Genomic DNA, 20,083 nt, shown 5'->3' on the forward strand with positions numbered 1-20,083 from the left:
TGAACCTAGGCTCTTTTTGTTAATTTACCCGAGTCAAACATTCGTGTAAAAGCATAATTAAAATGGAAACGCCACTTTTATGATTGACCGTATTTTCGCTATTTTAAAACACTGAGAAGGCTCAACACAATATAAAACTGCTTGAAGTATCACCAGGGGCTCTACACATGAACTTGAGCATTGACTACATTGTTTGTGTACACAAAGTTTACTAAAAAAGAAAGGTTTTGTATGACTCACTTTATCAGTTAGTGTTTCCGGTGGCTGAAATTTTGTCAGTCAAAAGTAGTCGATCTCCGAATGCAATGTAACATATGAGGAAATGACATGAACTTGTAATTTCAATGAAAAGCATGATAACTTAGATAAAAAATTATCCGTAAATGTATATGGAAACAAGCTTTAGGAGCTTTCCATCTTTACTCTCCTCATGTTACGTTGCATTCGGAGATCCAACTACTTTTGACTGACAAAATTCCAGCCACCGGAAACACTAACTGATGAAGTGAGTCGTACAAAACCTTTCTTTTTAGTAAACTTTGTGTCCACAAACAATGTAGTCAATGCTCAAGTTCATGTGTAGAGCCCCTGGTGATACTTCGAGAACAGTTTTATGTTGTGTTGAGCCTTCTCAGTGTTTTAAAAATAGTGATTTTGATGCTATCATAGAAGTGCCCCAAGCACTCCCATTCAAAAGGCATTTAACCTAAAACGAAAATACGGTCAATCTTCAAAGGGGCGTTTCCACTCTAATTATGCTTTTACACGAAAGTTTGACTCGGGTAGATTAACAAAAAGAGCCTATGTTCAATTTTGGCGAGAGTTACCCTTTAAGGGGTTTCTATATTCTGTTAACTCCTCCTTCACTAACGACATCTAAAACAGCTCTCTCTAACCCTAAATCCTTATGTTGCAGTTCAAGTCTTTACATGTGTAACTGACGTGAAACAGTGTGAACTCATGTGTAAAGACTTTCTTTTCAAAAAACGTTCTGCCCACACAGTTTGCAGGTGTAAGGACACACTTTCCTTTTACCATTTTTTGAATTATCATATGGACTTCAAGGTTTCCTTTTCGGGAGAAACTTATTCATCACTGCAGGTCAATAGATTTTTTCCATTGTGAATTCTCATGTGCCTATTAAGGCTTCCTTTTTCAGTGAAACTTTTTCCACACTGTTGGCAGGTGAAAGGCTTCTCTCCAATGTGAGTTCTCATGTGGACTTTAAGGTTTCCTTGTTGAGAGAAACTCTTTCCACACTGTTGGCAGGCGAAAGGCTTCTCTCCAGTGTGAATTCTCATGTGAATTTCAAGGTGTCCTGTTTCAGTGAAATTCTTTCCACACAATTTGCAGGTAAAAGGCTTCTTTCCATTGTGAATTCTCAAGTGCCTTGCAAGGCTTCCTTTTTCAGTGAAACTTTTTCCACACTGTTGGCAGCTGTAAGGCTTTTCTCCAGTATGAATTCTCACATGGGCTTTAAGGTGACCTTTTACAGTGAAACTTTTTCCACACTGAGGGCATGTGTAAGGCTTTTCTCCAGAATGAATTCTCATGTGAACTTTAAGGGTTCCTTGTTGAGTAAAACTCTTTCCACACTCGTGGCATTCGAAAGGCTTCTCTCCAGTGTGAATTTTCATGTGCCTGGTAAGGCGGTTCATGCCTGGGAAACTCTTTCCACACTGATGACAACAGTTCTCTCTTGAGTGAATCCTGAAATGGTTATAAAGGTTTACTTTACGTGTGAATCTTTTTCCACACTGATCACATGTGAACGGCTTCTCTCCAGTGTGAATGCTTAAGTGATAGCTAAGGTTTAGTTCTGTTGTGAAACTCTTTCCACACTGTTGGCAGGTGTAAGGCCTCTCTCCATTGTGAATTTTCATGTGGACTTTAAGGTGTCCTTTTTGAGTGAAACTCACTCCACACTGTTGGCAGGTGAAAGGCTTTTCTCCATTGTGAATTCTCATGTGGATTTTAAGGTTTCCATGACGACTGAAACTCTTTACACATATAAAGCAAGTTAAAGAATTTCTAGCTCCTTTCTTTTGAGCTTTATTTTGTGAGGAAGTCTTTTCAGTCTGTGAGCAACTAAAATATGTTTCTCCAGTTATGAAATTAGGATGTTTCTCATGCTGCTGTTTCTCTTCATTTTCATTCAGGTTTTCACTCTCCTCTTTCAGTGGCATCAGGTCTAAGACAAAAAGAGACATACAAATTAACCCCAGTTTATTGGCAAAAACCAACAGACATCAAAACATTTAGGCATCAAAACCAACATGTATGCCAGCTAGATCATATACCCACTAAGCTACTAAAAGAAATGTGACCTGTAACCTCAGAAACTCTTCTCAATGCTGGTAACTCTTCGCTCTCTTATTCAGAGAATGATTTCAGTGATTTTAGTCAGTATTTAAGCCCTATTGTATTACTTATAATCACAGCTAAATCTCTCTCCTAATGAAATAAGGTCTTTCAACAACAGATCATGTAAATCTTCTGGATAGCTTGAGATTTATGTGGACATTTGTGAACAAGCAATAGTTCAAGTTCAAGTTCAAGTTCCGTTTATTTCTAAAGCACATTTACTACCGGCCACCGGCCAACCAAAGTGCTGTACAATAATTACAATATAGATACACAAGAAAGAAACAATCAATAATCACTTAGAAACAATAAAAACAGAATAAATTACATGTTAAAAGCCGAGACAAACAGATGAGTTTTGAGAGCAGCTTTAAACTCAGATAAAGTGGAAGCCATTTTAATTTGGGCCGGGAGATTATTGCACAGAGTGGGGCCAGCCACTTCAAAGGCTCTATTTCCCCTTTTTTTCAAGCCGGTTCTGGGAATGTGAAGGAGGAATTTGTTTCCCGATCTAAGTCCTCGCTTAGGAGTGTATGGGTGATGTAAGTCCGTCAGATAAGATGGTGCAAGATTATTTAAAGATTTGTAAACAAGTAATATAATTTTATATTCGATTCTATACTGAACAGGTAACCAATGTAGAGATCTCAGAAGGAGTGTAACATGATCACATTTTTTACATCCCTTCAGGAATCTAGCTGCTGCATTTTGAACGACTTGTAAACGGGAAATTTGAGTCTTTGAAACACCATAATACAGAGAGTTGCAGTAATCCAGCCGAGATGCAATAAAGGCGTGGATAGCAACCTCTAAAGAGGGGTTAGAAAGAAAGGTTTTAATTTTAGAGAGAGAGCGAAGATAAAAAAAAACTAGAGCCCACTACAGAGGCAATTTGTCTGTCAAATTTCAAGCCGTTGTCGATTTCCACACCCAGATTTCGCACTTGGAATGAAATAGCAAGATTTAAGAACTCAAGATTAGGTAAGTTTTGTGTTCTAGTTTCAGAGGGGCCAAAGACAATAACTTCCGATTTATCTGAATTTAGGAAAATAATTTTTTTTTACGTCATCCAGACACACTGATAAACTATTAAGAACATGCTTTTTTTCCGTGGTCAAAGGCAGATAGATTTGCATATCATCAGCATAACAGTGGAAAGAAACGTTGTGTTTCCTAAAGATAATAGTACAGTTTAGGTCCAATCAATCCAACTGCTACCACTTTGTTAGTGTAAATGAAGAGACATCTCATCAAATACAAGTATGGTGTGCCACAGGGCTCAGTATTAGGTCCTCTGCTTTTCTCCTTGTATATGCTTCCCCTGAGGGACATAATCATTAGATTTCACTAGATGATACTCAGTTTTATATTTCCTCACATCATGACAAAATTTCTGTAGCAAATTAGTCCAAATGGAAATATGAATAATTAATTATAACTTGTTATAATTGATTATAAATATTTGGATCAGTTGTAATTAACTTGATGTAGCAAACTTAAAATTACAATCAATTAAACTATTTGTCTAACAAACACTCAGTATTAATCGTCTATCATCTCTGAGGAATGTCATTCTTGTGGCTACTGTAAGGAAAACAGGTCAATTTAGCTCAAAGGGAATTATTAATTACTTTATTGGGAATTTTGAAAGAATCACTTATTTTATGTAACAGATCAGCAGGTTAATATGTTAAATTTGTAAGCACATAACACAAGACACTTCTCTTTAAATACAAATGAGACTTTATTGATTATTCTAACACACAAAACTAATACCTAACACATAAACGCACACACACATTCACATGCGTTGCAGAAAGAAAGAAAGTGAGGAAAAAATGAGTTTAAGAGAGTGAAATTATGAATTCTAGTAGTATATGCACTTTGTAAAACCTGACTTGAATGAACCATCAATCATTAATTTATCCCTTCTACCGTTTCGTAGGTGAGGTAATTACATTTTATATCAATGCACCAGCTAAGAGGAGTTCCTTGCATTTGTGTCTTCTTTGAATGAGAATTCCCTTAGTGGTCCTTGCTGGAGAGGGGATTTCCCAGGTTCTTTCACTGGCGGTCTCATTGTTTCCTTGAGTGACGCCTTGGGAAGCCAATTAATGGAGTCTATCTCATGGCTGAAGTTTGAAGCTTTGAAGTAGGTGAAGGTTGTAGAGTCATTGAAGAAACTTTGCGGCAAAACTTAACTTATTATATGAGACTCAACGTAAAGAAAGGAAACTAAGTAAGAGGGAAAAAAAGTAAAGACGAGAGTAGTTAGATGGCTTGAATGAAACTGTTAACCCATTTTCTGCGGTGTCTCTTCTGATGCTTTGTTAGTGTTCTGAGATTTTAAACTCAAAACGCTTGTCCAGCCTCCCGGAGGAACGCAAAACAAATCACAATTACAAAAACAAAATAACAATTCAGAAAACACAATAACAATTCAGAAAACACAATAACAATTCAGAAAACACAATAACAATTCAGAAAACACAATAACAATTCAGAAAACACAACGACATTTCAGAAAACACAACGACAATTCAGAAAACACAACGACATTTCAGAAAACACAACGACAATTTAGAAAACACAACGACAATTCATACAAAACGGAAAAGGTAGGTATATTTTGAGAATGACGTACTTATCGCTGAATGGACGAGATACCTGTCAATCAAGCCAGAACCGGAATCAAGCGATACTGTCTGGAAGTACCGGTAGAAACAAATCGTACCCATCAACGTGCCATGGAGCAAAGTTCGGTCCCATGGAGTGATAGGTACGCCTAACGAATCTACGACGTGTCCTTGTTCTGTCCCTGGTGGGTTGAGTTCTTGCAGCAGCCGCATATGTCATCACGTTTAACACGCAACTTCTGCAGAGAAGTACTAACCACATTGTCCGGTAGCCGAACAACTGTCCTGGTCGACGCAGCTTTTAATGTCGTGGTATGTCGAAAAATGAAATAAAAGAGAGCATTGCAGTGATGGCTTCTTTGTTGGTGTATTTACTCAGAATGAAGCATAAGAGAATATGCATAACAAAAGCTCAAAACATACATTCTCAACATGTATATCACTTTTTTTACAGTAATGACCGTTGTAGACATAAGTGACTTTAAACATTCCATCACACTAGAAGGAAAAATATGATCAACAAGCTATTTAACACTCTCTCTGTGCAGTTCTAATGCTCTAGCTAGCCCCAAAATGACGTGTGGCAGCTGGTAGTAACACTCTAATCTCATGCTTTTTACAAACAAAATAAGACTGAAACAACATCATGTACTCTCATACACTCAAATAACATCGACATAATGACCAGTTATAATGAATAGCGGGCTATCGCGCTAATCGCGAAACACTCATGCTAACCATGTGCTCAGGCATACTAAACTCATGACACACTATTAATATAGTAAATATCATGTGGTATGTCGCCAGCATGTCCACAATCACGGCACATGAATGTCCTTCTTCAAAGTAAAGTTTAATGTGTTCTATTTTCGCATAGCAAAACAAAGTTGATCACAAATTTTTTGATTGACAGGTGTCTCGTCCAATCAGTGATAAGTACGTCATTCTCAAAATATACCTACCTTTTCCGTTTTGTATGAAATTTCGTTGTGTTTTCTGAATTGTTATTTTGTTTTCTGAATTGTTATTTTGTTTTTGTAATTGTGATTTGTTTTGCACCTCTCGGCCACCGTAGAGTTCTAACCAATTAGACTTTGTCTTTAGCTTAGGGTGTGACTATTCCTCCTCCTCCCCCATAAATAACATGTTATCAGACAAGTCACATGTCTTAACTTTCCCGCTCCAATAGAGTACAATTTGGACATGATTTCTTTAATAAGAATTTGATACATTTTACACAGATTTCTTTCAAGTCATCTTTTTTCTAACGAGCAGACGATCATACTGATAGGAAACAAGAAACACTTTCATTCAACAGTCTCAGTCTCTGTGTTCTTTAAGAGATTTCAGTGAGAGATCACGTTAAGAAGAAGGTCTGTTTTGGATCTCTTTCGTGGGGGTCAACCAATCTCTGGCATTAACCTATGGTTTTCCTTGTGCGAGTCACGATGTCTTGCCCTTTGGACCATTAGTCTTGGGTTAACTGCCTATCGTTGACAAGTTCTTCCTTTAGCTAGGATCATCTCTTACAAACTTGCATGGCCATAAAGTACTTAGCTGGGGTTTTCTAGACTGAATGGCATCCCAAATGGCAGATCCTCTGATTTGGGGTCCTGAGTGTTGATTCGGAATTCGGCTCTTCATTCAACCACCTGGACAACCATCAACAAGGGATCTACAGTTAATTCTCAGTTTGGTTTAGTTAAATGTATGATACTTGCATTGCCTTAGCCGTTGAACGAGCATCCAGATGCAGTCTCGGATGAAAGTCTTGATGGTTCAATAGTTCGATGATGGTGAAGTTGCAATCAGGTGCTTCCCGGTTGAGTGAACAGTAGCCCCATTTACATGCCACTTTGTGACTTGCGCACATAGTTTCTTGAAAGCCCACATCCACTCTGTTTTCTCTGACGTTGGATAGTGGTCGCCCATCACCCATGACTTCGTCCATTTGCTCAAAGAAGGGGAAGTTCGTAGGATCCTCTCCACTCCTGTTGTTATGCATTTTAGCCTTGTTATACGCCGACTTTAAAGTTTTCCACATGTTGTTCAACCGTACGATCCATGCCAACTTCTTTCAGTTTCTCATGCACTGTTTTAAAGAGGTCCGATTTTATAAACTTCCTACCATCCAGTCGTTCATATATGTTGTTTTTTTTAAATACTGTTTAATACATTTGTCTCTGTCGGACTCCAGTTTGATTTGGCCGCTGCCACCATTTTGTATTATAATGTCAAAACCAGGCATGTGCAGAAGTACGTACACTCAAAGTAATCGGATCAGCTTGTTTAAATGTATGTATTTTTAGTTTGATCGTTTAATGAAAAGATTTATTCCACCCCTTTCAATCTGACTGAAATTTAAATCAGTTTAAGCATTTTTATTCCGATTATAACCAGTTTAAAAGTCCAATCTGAATGAAAATGCTCCATGTAAACAGGCCTACTGACAAACTTCAGCGAGGTTAGTCTGACCCAGAGAATCTCCTGGGTTGAAAGTTAAACATGGCTTGTTGTGGTTGACGTCCTGCCAGTATGCAGGTGCACCGGTTCTTGGGCAAATGAAGTTGATGGGCTCTTAACGGATGTCTCGACTTCTCTTCCAACAACTGAGGTCACAAAGACAATAACCTTTAATAACCTTTTTAATTTTTCTTTTAATTTCTACAGAGGTCACATCTCCTGCAACTGGCTCAACCAATGTAAAAAGAGTCATTTTTGGGCAGGAAGAAGTTTCTTTGTTTAGAAGCCGACTCCCGGGGGGGAATTGGTTATGCGCGTGCCATACGAGGATGGGACGTTCAAATCATTTTACTGACACTCTTGTTCGATCTCATTCATCAAAATGAAAGAATCTTTTTTCAAGCCATTTCGTTCATCTAAGGGGCTTTAAATGTTATACTTTTAACAGGCAAATTCCCTGAACACATCCACCTACGCAATCTTGATTATATTCTGAATTAAGAAATCATTATAATGCAGTCAAAAATAATTTACAAGGAACATAAATAATTACTTTACCTTCAGAGTCTTTCGTTCAACAGTCACGTGACAGACGCAATGAATGGATCGTTCATGAACGACAGATATATAACAGCTACAAGTCACAAGTGTATGCACTACTTGCTTTATGCAAGCACTATATAGGATAAATCACTATACAGGATTTACCCTATTATACTTTATCGACCCGAATTGATAGGTCAAACAGCAAACATCCACCAACAAATAGTCTATAAATAGGCTGTCTTTGAGTTCACATGAACAACGGTTAAATTATTCGTCGGGCTACAGAAGAATACCATAATTCCTCCGTTCAATTAGGCCTAAGACATCGAGAGTCACGCAGACCTATAACAACCCAGCCACAACACATTTTGGGAATAACATGCCTTACCTTAACACAGAATGGATTTCAAGGACTTCGCGCGCAGATCAATGGCCTCGTTTATATTTTTTCCGACGAATCTGTGAGTTAACATGAGTGGAATTTGCACCGCAGCGCCACCACACCTTGATGCTCATGACAAGAATAGCATGCATAGTTATCTTTATTGAAGTGAATTACCAGTAGGTTTAAATCGCCGTCCTGCATGAATGAATGATATTTTTGCTATTTTACACATAATAATCCACGATGATCACATTACACAAAACTGAAATTGCACATCAAAATAAGACATTGTCAATATTTTTTGAGACCCCCCAAAATTTCACAAATCACCTTTTCAGGGGAGCCCATGTCTTATTAAGGGGAGCCGAGCTCCCCCGTAGTTCGCACCCTGGCGCTGACGACATTTAATAATTTAACAACAAGGAGGAACTACCAGGGTTTTTCCTGCATTGAAATGATTTTGACTGCATGATTTTGTCTGTTTTAAAACGCTCTTGTGAGTGTGCTCTGTAAAGAGCGCCAACGATTTCACAGCATTGAGCTTTGTAGCCAATCACAAACATATTTGTAGAGTAATGGCCAAACAGAAATGGTTTACATTTTTGTTCAACACGAGGTCTGCACGCTCGCAAATCCTTAAATTATTACCAACAAAGTATAAACACGACGTCAATAAGAGATTCGTTGCACAGAGTAGACAGCTTCATTGATTTTAATGGGAGTTTTTCTAAGAGTGGAGCTTTGTGTGCCTCCCGTTGTGATTGACAGCATCAGTGATCTTTGCTCGCTCTCTGTATTTAATTTTTTTTTTTTTTCATGCTGCTAACTACACATTGCAAAGTTTCTGGATTGACAAACGTATTTGGATGCATGATTGCCGAGAATCCGACTGAGAGTGATACATTGATAACCAATGTATGGAACAAAACAATCTGCTACTGTATGTCAAATGATCTGTGCATTATATAAATAAAGTTATTAAATATATATATATATATATATATATATATATATATATATAATATGCATATATATGTGCACAATATAATAAATAAAGGTGACTTGACTGGACTTGTGTGTGTGTGTGTGTGTGTGGATGACCGTGATAGTCGGCCACCACCAAAGACCATTTTTGACCCAGAACAATTACCAAATTCAAGGGTCAAATAGAATTGTTTAAAAAGAACGGCGTAAAATTTAATCCTATATGTACATTTGTTAAGCTGTGGTTCTTGTACTGTAATGCTACTGTCCATATCCCTGTGAACTTAAAATAAAAGGTCACATTGTAATTTCTATAAGTTGTCTATTAATTACCAAAGCATTAGTCAGTGATACAGTTAAAAATGGGGGTAAATGTGAATAATTGCACTGCAGGCTGATTTAAGGTGTACCCCTAAATGTTATGCTTGTGCTCCTAAAATTCTCAGTAATGGGCTACAGTGCTCCTAGTAAAAAAAAAATTAAAAAAATAAATGACATTTTGATAATGACATTTTCAGCAATTGAAGAACAGCCTTCGTCCACCTCAGAAATGTTGGTCAATTGATTCAAAATGCACCAAATAGAGTCCTTACCAGATCCAAAAAAATATCATCAATCAGCCCAATTTCTTCATCATTACACTGACTGTTAAGTTTCGTATCAATTTAAGACACAAAGCTTTGAATAGCCTAACTCCTGCAACCTTCTACTGTGTTATAATCATCATTTTATTTACGGTCACAAAATTCTGGCCAGCTAATGGTACTCTGAATATCAAAATCCACAAAAGGAGTGCACAAGATTACTATTGGCTTGTGCTATAAGTTGATCTTAAATGTGTATTTTTTTGCTTAAAACAAGCTAAATTGTCTACCAATAGGGTGAGAAAAATAATCTTAATTCAAACTGAAAACAAGAATATTTCTTTCTTTTTCCTTCCAAAGATAAATGTCATGAAGAAGCGCTAGTTCCTTTTCTTTGTGCAAAAGATGGTTTTGCTTTTGCCCGATCATTGAAAAGTTTAGTTGTTCATGCAGTCTCCCGCAGAGTCTGATTCAATACTTTTATTTGTCCAAATTACTGGCTGTTTTTGCGGACAGAATGAACGAAACTCCATTCACTACAGCCTCTCTGGATACCATAGTATCTGAATTATACGTACAATAACAACACCTTTTCACCACAGTTAAAGGAATAGTATAAGTTAAAGCTTATAGAGAAACGGCTAGTGACATTTACAAGACATCGGTTTGATACAGGAAGTTATTTTAAGAATGAGAAGAAAAACAATCACTTATAGTGTAAAGTTAATCATTCACATATAACAGTTTGCTTTATGCAAAATAGATGCTTTTGTTAGATACTGTTGCATAATGAGGTAATAGAAATACAATCTTTTCATTGTGTTTACATTGTGTGAACTGAAAACACAAGAATTATTTTTCCTAATTTGATGCGTGATGTCGTAATAACAAAAGCCCATGGTGGAAGCAGGATCGTCTCAGGATGAAAAAGTGCTAGTATTTGTCTGGTCATGTGATCTCAACATGTTTGTCCACATGAGGTGACTCGCTCCATGTCAAATAAAAGCGCTTTAATTAGGACACTCTTCAAAAATATCACTCATTTCTGTAGAACTGGATATTATAATAAGGATCAAAATGACTGAGTTCAGCTTTGAGAATGAAACTGACCTGTTTGTTCCTCAGTTTCTTCTTGTTTCACACTGAATGTTTCTTCAATCTTGAAGTCTTCACTCTCCTCTTTAATAAACGCCATCTTTATAATAGATCTCAGTCGCTTCACCAGGAGTTTTTCTGTGTGTTTGTCCTGTTTAAGATGAGAATAATTAACAGAAAGAAAAATAAATCCAAACTAAATCTCTGAGTGCATCTCAATCAGATCTAGTTCAGTAGTTCAGTTCACTGGTAAGAGAGTCAGTCAGAGAGAGAGTTAATGGACTTAAATCACCTGATAAGACTAAAAACTCAAAAGTAGTGCTACAAATTATTAAAATAACGCAAACTTCAGACATTTCATATTTAGTTATTGTTATTTTATATTTCATGATTTGTAATTACACATAATAAATACATATAACTTAAATGGCTTTCATGAAAAAAAAAAAAACATTTGCAATTGATTTGCGACGTGCATGTGACGTCAGCGCGCGCTGTTTCAAGTGAATCATTTAGTGAGTTGGTTCAAATGACTCGTTTCTCTCCTTCACTAATAACCAGTGGCTGAATTAGTGTATACGATGAACTGATGCACGATATAGGGAGCGAAATGAGACGCACTCTTTCTGTTACTCACGTGGGGATGAGCTTTACTCACAAAAAAATATCATTCATTAATGTTAGATAACGCATTACAATGTTACATTCAATAATACATGGTTTTGCAGTTCTTGTCAAAACTAGAAAATCGCCTGAACGATTTGCATGGATTTTAAACATTTAAAGTGCCTAAAAACACAAACCTTCCTTCAGCAGAATCACAACAGTCGCACGAGCTCGGCGCAGCCTTATGACGTCACATCGGATAACCAAAATAAAAGTCCTGTTCACAACTTCACACGCTAAAATCGCAAAAGTGCATAGAAATGTGCATATAAAAACATACAAATAATAGAACTATGTCAGAGCATTCAGGAAGTATTAAATTCGTGGTAAAATATATAGTTAAATGCATGTTGTTTCTGTGATCTGATAAAAAATAACTATTGATTAAAGAGTTTGTTTAATGAGCTACCACATCTATGTGAGATTCTGTGTAATAGACAAAACAGTAATGTTTGAGTGCAGAAACTATTTAATTGGTCAGGAACCTTTGTTTTTAACAATACCAACCTTTTTCATTAGTATTTCGTTTTTATTTTACTATTCAACTATAAACCTGTGAGTTTGTGTCCTCTCTGATTTATTTTCCTTGACCTTTATTTACATGAAAGATGCGTCAGTTACGCATTGGGACAAATGACTCCAGCCTAGACTCAAATGCCAAGAGAGGGAACTGCTGGTTGAGCAAATACTCATGTTTACTACATAGAATACGCTGGACTCAAACTCCACATGGATCAAAATGAGAAGCTTATTGATTTTGGTGAATTTGGTAAGTACTTCATATATAGTTTGTGAAAATAAGGCACATTTGCTTCAGTGTTCTGTTAGTATATAACAATGTTTCTATTTACTTTCTATTTACTAACTATTTTGAATACATCTACATTGTCAGTAAATTAAAAAAACACACACCAGTTTTCCACTTATAATAATATTGTAATAAATGGCTATAAACTGCTTATGGATTGTTACATGTAGACCATAGACCAGGGCTATTCAATTAGCTTCATTCGAGGGCCGGATTATCAAATCGAAAAGTTGAGGTGGGCCGGTGGGTTGGTTTGGGGGTTTAGCTTATTTATTGAAACATAACAGTTTCAAAAAATAAGTTAAAGTAACCCTAAAAAAGTATGGTATTTACTTTGAAATGTGGTACCCAACACTATGCAGATATATAAAACCATAATAAATAAAAACTTGATAATTTACAGCTGTGTACAACTATTTTTCTTGGAACAAATAAATTAATTATACAAACTCGTAGCTGTTGGTGAGAAATAATAATTATTTTATTTATAATTGTTATGCTTAAATGAAAATATTCTGACAGTGAGACTTGATAACCACAGGCTACTCACTCCCACTGTATAAAAAATGCCTAAACACAAGTTAAAAACTATACGCACCTTTACAAAGAAACTGACATAATTTCATAACAAACATTAATTATATATTCCTCTACCCACCTAATAAATCTAATGCAATATAAATCACTATATTTATATATGTATTACTACATAGTATTCAATATAAATATTGCACATTTCTGCTCAACCATGGTAAATTACTACAGTACATTCATGGTAAATGTTTGTAAGGGTGATTAGGGGATTTAAAGTGTTCTAATTTCGTTCGTTTCGACATAAATTCGGGACACATATAATAACTGCTGAAATATTCGCACGTAAAACATTTCTCAGGTCAATCGGAGCGCGTATCAAACTAAATTAGCCGCACCGCCAGGAAAAGAGGAGGAGGGAGGTTGGTGCCGTCGGGCCGGATGGAGATGATTGGCGGGCCGCATTTGGCCCGCGGGCCGCCAATTGAATAGCCCGGCCATAGACTGTAAAAAAATATGGACGTAGTGTCCGTGACGTCACCCGTAGGTTTCTGAAGAGCATTTTTGAAGCCTAAAGTAGGCGGAGCCGGCCGTCGCCATCTTGGCCTCGCGTCACTCCCGGATAACAGAAAATAGGCAAAGAGGCAAAGTGAGTGGAGCTGAGGAGCCTGGCTATCTGAAATCACGCCCACCTAGCTTGACCTGATCGAGTTAGCTCAGGCTTGGGAGGTAATGCTATAACATTATGCTACTGACAGTACCAAGTCTGCGACTGCACAGGGCCTGATTCTGTACTATTCTGCTAGTTGAAAATGTATTATGCAGTAACTTAATATTACTCTGAGAGTGTGTGTGTGACAGTGAGTTACATGTCAGTCACTCTTTTTTTATAGTCTATGGTCCGTCAGCGCGGCATCGCTCGTCAAGTTCGTAGAGAGCTTATTCAGTCCATTTTAAACTCTGATTTTGGCCGCCTCTCAAATGGGTTAAACCATAGATATATTGCCTATGAAGTTCAAGTAAATGCGCTAGAAAATCCGCGCTCATTCAAGGAGGTGCATTTATAGCATGGACGGAGAAAGCGCCGACGCCTGCAGGATTTCATCTGACGGTACATAAGCATATTATAATCTATCTGTTCCGTGAGAGCAGAACGAACGAGCCTTTATTGACGTTTTTAAATCTGAAAACTCCAAAAAGCAACGAAATTGTCAGACATCCATTAGTGCATGTTCACAGAGGAAAACAACTGAAATACAGCGCTGGTTGTTCTCTCGAACGATACTCGACGACAACAACGGAATCCTCGTGGGCGAAGTAACGGTATGAAATAATCCTGGAAAAAAGCACAAAACACTGCAGAGATGGCAAGTTCAGCAGCTAAAATTTGCTGAGGTGAAGTGACGGCTAGTATCAGCAGACAAATGGCTAGCATTGACATCAGCGGGAATCCACCTGTCACTCAAAAGTGGCCACACCCTTAATTATGCAGAACTTTAAATATTAATCAACTAAACGGATGAGTTATAAAAAAATTCACCCCCCTCACAGTTGTTATGAAGGGCAAAATTAGCTGTATAGACCAAAGCCACAGAGAGATCCAGGCTGTAAACATGTTTTTTCTGCTGTAAAGTTGGTAATTTTAACATGGGGGAGATACAGATTTGACTCACTTCTGCAGCCAGCCTCAAGCGGCCAGTCGATGAATTGCAGTTTAACTCACTTCCGTGTTGGTTTCAAGAGAGAGACGGGGAGGTTGCCACTTGATGTAGACAAAATTTCATCTGGAAGTCTAAAACATTCAAGTATAACTTTCTAAAGAAAAAAACTCCAAGAGGTTCTGTCCGAGTTCACAGTAAAAAAAAAAAAAAAAAACACAAACATTTTGCTGGCGTTTTTCTTAATTTTGGTAAATTCACCCATTCTCAGACCAAATAAAAATAACATTGGAACTTTAAATGAGCTAGATTGAAACTTCAACTTCTCATGTTTAAGATTATATAGAATGGGTTAGAAAAACCAAGAAAAGTGCAGGCGGGGTCAGGTGCCCCAAAATGCTGTGTGACTATAATATGCCTTTTGTGTTTATATGGGACGCTTCCTTTAATGTGAGAAGAGCACACAAACATCTCAACGAACACAGGAAGAGGAAAGCAGCACTCCAGACCGCAGCTTCATAAATCACTTGAAACCTGATGGACATACATAGACAAAGACTACACAGCAAAACCCCCAGTGTTCACTTTACACTGCTCAGTGTTTATATAATCCACACTACAGAGTGTTAACACTAGAACTGCCATGGCGGTCATTTTGACCGTTTTGAATTTTATGTCTGCAATAACTTTGTTGAAAAAATAAATAAAATCCTGCTGGTACCTGACTTTTCCTAAAAGTGTCTGTATTTTCATTTAAAATGTTTTTCATATAAATTACACATAAGGCAAAAAAACAAATGAACATATTTACCTATTTCGGCCATAGACGGTCAGATTGACCGCACTGAATTTCGCGGTATTATTATACATATACCAATATACACAACAATTAAATGTGGTAAAAAATACAAAAAACATATTCCACAACAAATCATTTAAATGTAATGATATTCAGAACAGAACAAGAATGAAAAAGTAACTATAAACAAGCCAAAATGAAATAGGCTACTTTCAAGCGAAAGTGAAAGTAAGCGGCGTTAGGCTCACGTAACTCTCTAATTAGAATCAAAATGTTTCAACATTTGCGATGTATTTGGATGGTAAACTATTCTTTATTATAGGCTTTGTACTTCACTCACGTTCCAATATCGACGGAAAAAATCATCCTCTTCACACGCGCAAAAATGGTACGAATTGTAGCCTACTACTGACTATATAAACAGAGCAGTGGAATTTTTATATGTTAGGTTGACTATTTTATTATTATATTTTATTATGGCTATAATGAACAGGCTGAGATGTCAAGATTGCAATGCTGGAATATGGTGTGTGAGTGTGTGTGTGTGTGTGTAAGGCGCAGGCGCGGGCGCGATCGAACAGTGTAAACATGAAAACATAGGCTGCTCCGTCATTTTGTTCAGGACATCTACGGATATTATTATTTATAGATGTAAAATTAAACTTGTTTAAATGTACAGTTTGGTGTTGTTTTGTTTTTAAAAGATATCCTAATACAATAAATGCATTAATCTCTCAATTGGGTATTTATCATTAAAGATATAGAGTTTGGAATCTAGCGGTCAAAATGGCCGCTTGCGGCAGGTCTAGTAGTTATGAAATTCTGGCACTTCTAGTGTTAAAAGTAACACTTAAGCAGTGTTGCGGTTAAATGAGAGAAATAAGTGATTGAGTATTAGTGATGAACACATGCTGTTAAAAAGAAGAATAACTTAAGGAAATAGGAACAACAAGAACAGGAAAATAATCGCAGTTGGGTTTTCTGTTTTTAACAGTGCACTGGCTATAAGAAGTTCTTGTGTAGATGGGCACTTCATTTAATGTGGGAGAAGGGAGTTGTTTTTGCTGTGTTTTTCATACAAATGCGATTTGTCTGTGTATGTGTCTCTATGATTTAACACTGGGGGTTTTGCTGTGCATGTAGTCATTAACTATGTATGTTTTTCCTGTTTCAAGTGAATCTCGAGGCTGCGGTCTGAATGTCACGACCGGGTCAAAAACAAAACCGAGGACTCAAATGCAGCAAAAACAAAAGGTGAACTTTAATAAAATAACACAATACAAAGAATAACAAAATACCCACGAGGGGGGAAAATACTTAAACAAATCTTAAACTAGAACAACACTAGGAAACAAACACAAAACTTAGACAACGTAACAGCACAGGACTACAGACACAAGGAGACTAAATAGGGGAACAAACAAAGGAGGGTAACGAACACAACAGGTGGAGCAAATTAACCAATAACTGGATAACAAGATGGGAGGGGCTAAACGGCAGACATGAGCACATGGCTCAAAACAATAAAACACCCATGTGCATGACAAGACAGGACAGGCATGTGACATAACCCCCTCCTTAAGGAGCGGCTACCAGACGCTCCACTAGGACAGGAGGGACAGACCAGAGCGGGACAGGAGGGACAGACCAGGGCGGGACAGGAGGGACAGACCAGGGCGGGACAGGAGGGACAGACCAGGGCGGGACAGGAGGGACAGACCAGGGCGGGACTGGAGGGACAGACCAGGGCGGGACGGGAGGGACAGACCAGGGCGGGACGGGAGGGACAGACCAGGGCGGGACGGGAGGGACAGACCAGGGCGGGACGGGAGAAACAAACTGTCCATCAGACGGCCAGGGTGGAGCAGATTGTCCATCGGGTGGCCAGGGAGGAGACGACCCCTCGGGCGGCCAGGGAGGAGACGACCCCTCGGGCGGCCACGGCGGAGACGACACCGGCTCAGGAACTGGAACAGACTCCACCGGCTCAGGAACTGGAACAGACTCCACCGGCTCAGGAACTGGAACAGACTCCACCGGCTCAGGAACTGGAACAGACTCCACCGGCTCAGGAACTGGAACAGACTCCACCGGCTCAGGCACTGGAACAGACTCCACCGGCTCAGGCACTGGAGCTGGCACTGGAACTGGCACCACCGGCTCAGGCACTGGAACTGGCACCACCGGCTCAGGCACTGGAACTGGCACCAACGGCTCAGGCACTGGAGCTGGCACTGGAACTGGCACCACCGGCTCAGGCACTGGAACTGGCACCACCGGCTCAGGCACTGGAACTGGCACCAACGGCTCAGGCACTGGAGCTGGCACTGGAACTGGCACCACCGGCTCAGGCACTGGAACTGGCACCAACGGCTCAGGCACTGGAGCTGGCACTGGAACTGGCACCACCGGCTCAGGCACTGGAGCTGGCACCACCGACTCAGGCTCAGGAACAGACACTGGCTCCGGCTCAGGAGCAGACACTGGCTCCGGCTCAGGAGCAGACACTGGCTCCGGCTCAGGAGCAGACACTGGCTCCGGCTCAGGAGCAGACACTGGCTCCGGCTCAGGAGCAGACACTGGCTCCGGCTCAGGAGCAGACACTGGCTCCGGCTCAGGAGCAGACACTGGCTCCGGCTCAGGAGCAGACACTGGCTCCGGCTCAGACATAGGAACTGGCTCCGGCTCAGGAACAAACACTGAAGGTTTGAAGGGCGTCTCCAGGATCCGAGCTAAACGCTCTAAATAGCCGGTCAGTGCCCCCCCGGCCATGAGAATGGGGATTTCCCGATCTGTCTCCAACTGGGCAGACGTGGCTAGAACCATCTCTGGCTGGGCAGATGTGATCTGAACAGTCTCAGACTGGGCAGACGGGACATGAACAGTCTCTGGCTGGGCCGACGGGACGTGAACAGTCTCTGACTGGGCAGACGTGACGTGAACAGTCTCTGACTGGGCAGGCGTGACGTGAACAGTCTCTGACTGGGCAGGCGTGACGTGAACAGTCTCTGACTGGGCAGGCGTGACGTGAACAGTCTCTGGCTGGGCAGACATGACATGAACAGTCTCTGACTGGGCAGATGCGACATGAACAGTCTCTGGCTGGGCAGGCGTGACGTGAACAGTCTCTGACTGGGCAGACGCGACATGAACAATCTCTGGCTGGGCAGGCGTGATATGAACCCTCCCGGGAACCTCCAGGATATTAAACAGCGTTGAAAAATAATTCAATGTCTCAGCAGACGTCCTGTCAGGGGACACAGACTCGGCAGGCATGACATGAACAGTCTTTGGTTGGGCAGACGCGACGAGAACAGTCTCTGACTGGGCAGACGTGACATGAACCGTCTTTCTTCTCCTTCTGCGTCTCGGAGTCCCCGAACTCTGGATCACTGGCATAGGAATCACTGGCGCTGGAGTCACAGGCGTTGGAACCATGGGAACAGGTGATGAAAAACGCTCGGGGCTGAACCTTGCCGGTCCTTGGTCAGAAAATGACCAAACTGGAGAGTACTGTCGGTGCCCACCTGTAGTATCTCCTCCCCTGCGTCCTCCACGAATTCCCCTAAATATGACCAACCGGGTCCCTCTAAAAGATTCTCTGTCCCATGTCGTAGGTAAGGGTCTGCGAGAATCCATTCTGCTGAGTACTCAAAATGGCTGTTACGTTCTGTCACGACCGGGTCAAAAACAAAACCGAGGACTCAAATGCAGCAAAAACAAAAGGTGAACTTTAATAAAATAACACAATACAAAGAATAACAAAATACCCACGAGGGGGGAAAATACTTAAACAAATCTTAAACTAGAACAACACTAGGAAACAAACACAAAACTTAGACAACGTAACAGCACAGGACTACAGACACAAGGAGACTAAATAGGGGAACAAACAAAGGAGGGTAACGAACACAACAGGTGGAGCAAATTAACCAATAACTGGATAACAAGATGGGAGGGGCTAAACGGCAGACATGAGCACATGGCTCAAAACAATAAAACACCCATGTGCATGACAAGACAGGACAGGCATGTGACACTGAAGTGCTGCTTTCCTCTTCCTGCAGTTCGTCGAAATGCTTGTTTGTTCCTCTCTCACATTAAAGGAAGCACCACAAAAAATGACACTGCAAGAACTCCTGATCTAGCAAGACCTGCAATCTTATATCTAGTCGTAAAATCTTATTGATCCTGTTTTATGAATAAAATGCTATGCAAGAGCAGATTGTGTAAGATTGTTTTAAGATAATTAGTTTTTTTTTCTTAGTATATTCAACTCAATTCATATTTATTTGTATATTGCTTTTCACAATACACATTATTTCAAAGTCCACATTACAATTCAGAGTGATCTGTTATCAGAGGTGACTGTCTAAGTTATGTATTTCAGAAATGTACATATACAAAATTACAGCTAGCGAAAAATGTACTAATTTAAACAATGTAATAATTAAATGCAGAAACAATGAGCTCATTGAAGTAATGAATACTTGTTTGTTAACAAATATTTATGACATTTAGAAAAAAGTATATCTTAAAGTTGCTTCACTTTCGCAGTGAAACT

The 20,083-nt window shown here is 39.5% G+C and overlaps 1 protein-coding gene across 2 annotated transcripts in view; it reads right to left on the reverse strand.

Annotated features, from left to right (window-relative positions):
• Positions 1-606: 606 nt before the first annotated feature.
• LOC311082023 (uncharacterized protein) overlaps positions 607-20,083 on the reverse strand; it is a 29,334-nt gene continuing 9,857 nt past the window's right edge. Inside the window, exons 1-3 of one of the 2 annotated variants that reach the window (XM_084112769.1) lie at positions 11,861-11,917; positions 11,073-11,208; positions 607-2,191 (exon numbers count right to left, since the gene is read on the reverse strand). In XM_084112769.1, the coding sequence (XP_083968895.1) occupies positions 1,086-2,191; positions 11,073-11,157 (1,191 nt within the window). In that variant the 5' untranslated portion in view covers positions 11,158-11,208; positions 11,861-11,917 and the 3' untranslated portion in view covers positions 607-1,085. Of the gene's footprint in view, positions 2,192-11,072; positions 11,209-11,860; positions 11,918-20,083 lie in introns of those variants that run through there. The other variant, XM_084112768.1, reaches the window with a different exon arrangement.

This window comes from Abramis brama (assembly GCF_963993115.1).
Source record: "Abramis brama genome assembly, chromosome: 4".
NCBI classification, from domain to species: Eukaryota; Metazoa; Chordata; class Actinopteri; order Cypriniformes; family Leuciscidae; genus Abramis; species Abramis brama.